Source organism: Podarcis cretensis (genome assembly GCF_951804945.1).
Source record: "Podarcis cretensis genome assembly, chromosome: 13".
NCBI lineage: Eukaryota > Metazoa > Chordata > Lepidosauria > Squamata > Lacertidae > Podarcis > Podarcis cretensis.
Window position 1 is genome coordinate 47,102,846 of NC_137182.1, and position 6,816 is coordinate 47,109,661.

Sequence of the window (6,816 nt, forward strand, 5' to 3'; positions counted from 1 at the left end):
CAACATTTGGCTTATTTGAGATACTCTCTGCCACCACTCTTTCAAACTGCTTAGAAGTATAATTCAGGAAAAAAAGGTTTGTCCTACTAGTGTTAGTAATATCCAATGCATTTTCCTCCAGGTATTGTTGCATATCTCTGCTACTTTTCTTTCTTAAAACTATTTTTTTTAAAAAAGGGAAATGACTGTTTTAAACTTCTTCTATTCATCAGCTGCCTTGTGGGTTAAAGATAAAGAATGTACAGCCCTTAACTAATTCACAAATGTTTTTTGTTTCTGGTACCCTTTTTTGTCTTCAAGATGAATTTGCAGATTCCATAAAGTAATTGATAAGAGACTTTTTTTTATTAACAATCATTGATACAGTACATGTACAACGTTGATTAACTGAACTTAACCATTTCTAAATGAAAAGGCTGAGAGTTTTGCTATTAAGATTCCATTTGCTTTAAATATACAGTAATACATGACAGGGGTGTATGGAGTGTTAGGGAGGGGTAGTAACTGTAGCGGGGAACAAGTCGTGCTCCTTCTAGAGTAGTTTGTCTACCTCTGATCACCACCCCTTCACTCAGTTCTCACCTGTGGCTCCTAAAAGTTGTCAGCTTGCAACAGCAACCACATCCCACAAATCGGATTCAACTGGCTCCCTAAACCAGGTGACAGCAGCCAATGGGCCTCAAATCCTCAGTGAGTTAGGGAAATTCTCTGCATGGATATAGCAGATGATATACAGGATATAGCAGATGAGAGCAAAAGTGGGCCCAGTGCTCAGAAAGGTGGCTACTGAAGGTGCTGTAGAGGGAAATGAGGGGCAGATGGGTCTTGTAAACCTAGGAAGGGAGCCCACCTATGAGAAGGAAACTTTGAACCTAAAACTCCACTGCTTTGCAGTATTACTCATTTGTGAAAAAGGCTTTGGGAGTAGAACCTGAGGAAAAAACTGTACCTATTGCCTTTGGGACATCTTTTGCAGATGAAAAAGTTAAGAAGCAAACTCTACCCACATCCAGAGTCAGGACGCGGAAAGTGATACCAGCCACCAAGTCCATGTATTCTAAGACACAACAGAGCCACAAATTCCACTATCATTTATACCTTTCTTTGTGTTAGCTGCTCTTTGTTGTTCAGGTCAGGCCTCACCACAATAATGTAGCATTTAGGAGAAAAAATGCAAACCAGTAACCCAGCACCAGAAGCAAAGATGGAGAAGATCTCCACAGCCACCATGTATTTTCCTCTGGTGCTCAGGTAGGTTGGAATAAAGGAGAGCCAAACACTGCAGAAGACCAGCATGCTGAAGGTGATGAACTTGGCTTCGTTGAAAGTGTCAGGCAACTTCCTGGCTAGAAAGGCCACCGTGAAGCTGATAGTGGCCAGGAAGCCCATGTAGCCCAAAACACAATAGAACATGGAGACTGACCCTTCATTACAAAGAAATATGATTTCTTCCGTCATTGAGTGCATGTCCACATCTGGGAATGGGGGAGAGGTTGCCAGCCAGAGGACACAGATTCCTACTTGAACAATGGAGCAGGAAAAGACAATGGAATAAGCCAGTTCTTTGCCTACCCATTTCCTCATATTGGATCCTGGTTTGGTAGCCATGAATGCCAAAACCACCAATATGGTTTTGGCTAAGATGCTGGAGAGGGCCACAGAGAAGACAATGCCAAAAGCAGTTTGTCGGAGAAGGCAAGTCACCATATTAGGTTTTCCGATAAACAGCAAAGAAGAAAGGAAACACAAGAGGAGGGAGATAAGGAGACCATAGGTGAGGCTTCGGTTGTTGGCTTTGACTATGGCTGTATTGCGATGCTTAATGAAGATGCCTAGCACTAAAATTGTGATCAGAGAGAATAAAAGTGCCGAGGAAGTTGAAACAATGGTCAGGGTTTCATCAAAGGCTAGGAAGTTTGGAATCTTAGGAATGCATAGATCCTGGCCGCTGTTTGGATACTGATCTGCTGGGCAACTGACACATGTTTCCATGTCTGAAAATATAGAAGTAATGTGTGACAATTTAAAGTAAACAAAAGTATTCTTAAGAATTTCACATCACTAGTCCATTTAGCATAGTGTTTTCTACGTCAGAATGTATAAGAGCTTCAAGCCCAAATGCTTTTGTACAAGGTGTATCAAAAATAAAACCTGTGTATCAATTCTGGAATTTTCCACATGTGTGACATCTTTTTTTACTGTCCCCCTGCTTTTTCTTAGCGCCACATAAACAGTACAACAAAATGAGAAATGCATTTCAGCTGAAATTTTTGGATCTTAGAAAATCGAGTTTAATGAGTCTTTCACCCCCTTGGCAAACAACCTAATTCTTAGAGGAGAAAACACCACTTCTATTCAACCCTAATTTTGTATAAGTTAGAGGAAAAACATATTAGCTTCCACTTAAAAAAGAAATCTTCAAGATGTTTTAAAGATTTAAATATATTGGTGTTATCTATAAACAATGAGATGAACACATCTGTTAATTTAAGCCTTTTCTCCTGCAGCAGTTTAATGTCAACAAAGTTGCCAGGAGCCCAGAGGTTCTGCATTATCTTAAGATGTCATCTCTAACCTTTCTCATTTGAAATCATTCCTTCTGGACATGGATCACAATCATAGCAGCAAAACTTCTCCCCCTCCTTCTTTTTCTTCCCGTAACCAGGATGGCAGTTGGCATTACATAGAGAAAGCGGTGGCACCTATTCAAAGAAATAGGAAGAGTTTAATATTATGATACTGTTTTGAGGAATTTATTAAATTTCCAATATCAGGTGATTTAATGGTAAATAGGAGGACTAATAGCATGAAATGATCCGTAGGTACACAAGTGGCACATACAGTGTGGTAAAAAGCTGCTGTTCTAAGCATCATACAAACTTAAGAAGATGTCAGTATTCCCATACCTTAGTGAAGCGTCTGTTCCATTTGATTCTGTCTTCATTAATGGTGAGCTCTTTACTTGGAGGGGCCTGAGGATCCAACCTGCCCACTTTGACTCTGACATAGGAATTATTTGGGAAAGTGACCAAGTTGGTAATATCAAAGCCAGCTGCTAACTCTCCATATTCATTTAATGTAATTTCATCTCCAGCACTGTTGTTGAATGAAATTCTCTGCAGGAATGAGTGGAGCTAAGTGGAAAGAGAATCAAAGTTGAACACTTCAGTTCACAACAAAGAGCAACCATATTTTAGTTGCACATGCAGAAGGAGTAGGGAATCATGAATCAGTGCCAATTCAACATTCAACAGACGTGCATAAAGATATTATGGAGAGATGAGACCATACACCTGCTGGCTTGAGACAAGCCGTTGTCTATATCCTAGAAAGGGAAGGAATTTAAGAAGTCTCAAAGGATAGGAATGCAACATGAGAACATTGGACTGGACCTTTCCATAGTTTATAGAGTGGATTTGACCATGGTTGGATGTTGGATGCAGAGAAGTGATAGGCAGCAGCAGCTGGAGAACCCCCAAGGGACACCCCAAGGAAAGGAGGCTCAGAGCCAGGGGATTGGTGGTGGGATGACAATGAGTTGTCAGTGGGAGAAGAGGGAGCCGACTGGGAGGAAGAGGTGTCAGATGCAGAAGGGCCAATAGGGTTAAGGGAGCAGGAAGAGGATGCACCAGACTGAAATCCAGAAGAGGAGAAGGGAGAAAAGCTGGGTCTAGAGACAGTGATCACACAGTTGCTAGCCTCTTCTGGGGACCTACCAGTGAGGCTTCAGCGCCTAGAAAACCCTGGTGATTGGCAGACAGGGAAAGATGAGGAGTTGGGGATGGGGCCTTCCAAGATATGCCCAGGTAGTGGCAACCCCCTGATGCGCTGCTCTTCTGTTTTCTCTTGGATATGAGGATTCCTGAAATAGCCAGTGCCTGGGGTTGGGGTCTTGGTTGTGCTCCGTCAGAATTATGCACCCGGGGCCATGGGTCCCAGGCCCCCAACCTTACACCACTGGGTAACTGGACAGGTAAGAGAGACAGAGAGAACTGGGGAGGGATATGGGGAGAAAACGGAGGGGTTTGCAGCGTGAATGAGGTAGTTGTTTGTAGTCTGTTGCTTCTGAAAGTCTGTGTCATCTAAAGTCTGTTTAGTATCATTATAGGAAATATTCTAATTCCCATCTTTCATACAATAAATTTACTTAAGTTTTATTTTTAATTTCTTAAGTTTTATTCTTTTATTTCTTTACTGATGATTAAATGCTATCTCACATAATGTATCAATGAAGTGAATGCTTTGTAACAGAGAACATTACCTGCCAAGGTTCTACATATTGAGGAGAGAGTCTTCCCCCAGCATCTCTCCTTTCGCGGATGACTGCAGCCAAGTGCATTCTATTTAAGGCATGTGCCAAAGCATAGACAGCATTATAGATACTGTAGCTGTGGCCAGTCATGCTCATTTCAAAAAATGGTGCAGGAAGGCTTTCCAGCATCTCCTCTCCAGTACACATGTGATCGTTGGATGTTGAGAGAGTGGCATTTGGAAGTGAACAACTGAATGCATCTTCCCAGAAATCTTGGATAAAACCATCTGTCTCTGTCCAATGAGGATATACAGTCCGAAGAAAGTCTTGGAAGTTGTGAATCTCCTTGGAGTGAATTGCAAAGGATATAGCACCATGGAGCATTCGTATATTAACATTAAATTTTTTTTGAAGGCTATATAATATGAAATCAATTTGGGCAGTTGAAATCCATACCTTTCCTTCATGTGACTTCTTTTGAGGAAATAGTAGCTGAGTTAACTCCATTATGATTAAAGCACTTGACAACCATATACTAAATTTACTTTCTCCATGTAGAAGAATTGCATTGGCTCTGCTGGTTCTGAAAGTTGGTAACGAAATCCTTGAGTCCTCCAGCATTTCTAGTAAGTTACTGTTATAATGTATATTGGGTTGAACGCTTTCTGTGAATGCCGAACAGATTCCATTCTTGAAAAGCATTGGCTCAATTGTCTGTAAGAAACGTTCCCCAGCTTCATTAGCTGGAGTGATGAGCCCAACCCATTTCCATCTGAAATGCAGAAGTAACTGGATAATTCCCTGATACTGAAGGTCTTCATTGGGAACCATGCGGTAAAAGGAAGGGAACTTGGTTCCATCATTTATGGCTGGTTCAAATGAACCATATGAAATCTGGAAAAAGCAAAAGCCAAATGTTTCCAAGTGGAAACAAGAACTCATGATATTCCTATTTATTCAAATATAAACACGTGCACACACACACACTAAAATATTGAATATATATTGAATCTATAGCCCAAGTTTACCAAGTTTAGGGAGAGCACCAACCCCAGCTTACATAGGACAACACAGATAACCTTGCTCAATGTTTTCTGTTGATATTTATTATTATTATGGCATCATCACAGCTTCATTCTTGTACATATTGATTGTATCCAAGAATAGGGGAGCATTTGGGGGAGGAGCTTCTGGCAAGCTGCGATGGAGGATTGCTGAATTCCATCACCACTGTACGTTCTGGAATCAGAGGCTGAGAAGGGAGTAATCAGCCTCCCTACATTCCCCAGGCTGGGGAGTGGCAGCTCATCCACAGATCGCCCAACACCTGGCCCCAAATTCAGAAGGAAGGGGGGCTGGGGGGGTGGATGTAAAGCCTGGATTGTTTCTTGATAACTCTCCTAAGTTGCCTCCATTTAGCAGCAAGCTTCCAGTTCTTAAGATGAAAAATTGGATTTAAGTTTTGAACATGATCTGAGGGAAGGGGGAGAAACTACTCTGCTAATTAATTCATCCACTGAGGTGTTAAAAAGGATTTGAACGGAAAAAGGATAAACATCTATGTAGACTTGGTATGTTGGAACTGAAAGTGTGTGTGTGTGGGGGGGGTGAGCCTCCTTTGTTATAATATTTTGTTTTGCTATGCTATATGGCAAAATCCTCCTCTGAAAGAATCAACTGCCTGATTATTTATAGCAAGCGAGACTGGAGAGGTGGTGTATTTGGTGATATAATATGAGTCTACTAGTCATTAGGGGACCTGGGTGGCACTGTGGGTTAAACCACAGAGCCTAGGACTTGCCGATCAGAAGGTCGGCGGTTCGAATCCCCACGACGGGGTGAGCTCCCGTCGTGGTCCCAGTTCCTGCCAACCTAGCAGTTTGAAAGCATGTCAAAAGTGCAAGTTGATAAATAGGTACCGCTCTGGTGGGAAGGTAAACGGTGTTTCTGTGCTCTGCTCTGGTTCGCCAGAAGCAGCTTAGTCATGCTTGCCATATGACCCGGAAGCTGTACGCCGGCTCCCTCAGACAATAAAGCGAGATGAGCACCGCAACCCCAGAGTCGGTCGCGGCTGGACCTAATGGTCAGGGGTCCCTTTACCTTTACCTTAATAGTCATTAATTGTGTGGAAATAACAATTATTCAAAAGTGGAAAACCAAGTTCAAAGTATTCGGCTGCAGATATATTTGGAAGAGGATAAAGACTTTCCCAACTTTGATTTGGAGAATGACTGGAGAGACACCAAAAAAACTTAGGAAATTTGCATAGAATTGGAATCGGAATGATGCAGCTCCAATTAAACGAGCGGCCATGACCGGAGGTAGATCAGCTTGACAAATTAAATGCGGTGCCTTAGGGGAATAGGTGCCTTTTAATATGTTACTTAATATTTGCATTCCCAGTTTTATATGGCAAAACCTTCCCTGGACAGGTTAACCATTTGAAGGACAGCTGGTCTTAAAAGCATTGGGGCAGATGCCTTGCTTTGATTTTATCTGGACTGACTTGGCTGCTGCCCGAGGTGAGAAGCTTTTTGGACTGGCTTGGCGGAAACATCATTTTG

General features: G+C 42.0%; 1 protein-coding gene across 1 annotated transcript; it reads right to left on the minus strand.

Annotated features, from left to right (window-relative positions):
- Positions 1-1,092: 1,092 nt before the first annotated feature.
- LOC307200510 (vomeronasal type-2 receptor 26-like) lies at positions 1,093-5,083 on the minus strand (the record flags this gene model as incomplete). The annotated part of the gene is made up of 4 exons (XM_079949049.1): positions 1,093-1,994; positions 2,576-2,702; positions 2,907-3,134; positions 4,262-5,083. The coding sequence occupies 4 exons, from the start codon at positions 5,081-5,083 to the stop codon at positions 1,093-1,095; spliced, it is 2,079 nt and encodes a 692-aa protein (XP_079805175.1).
- Positions 5,084-6,816: the final 1,733 nt, after the last annotated feature.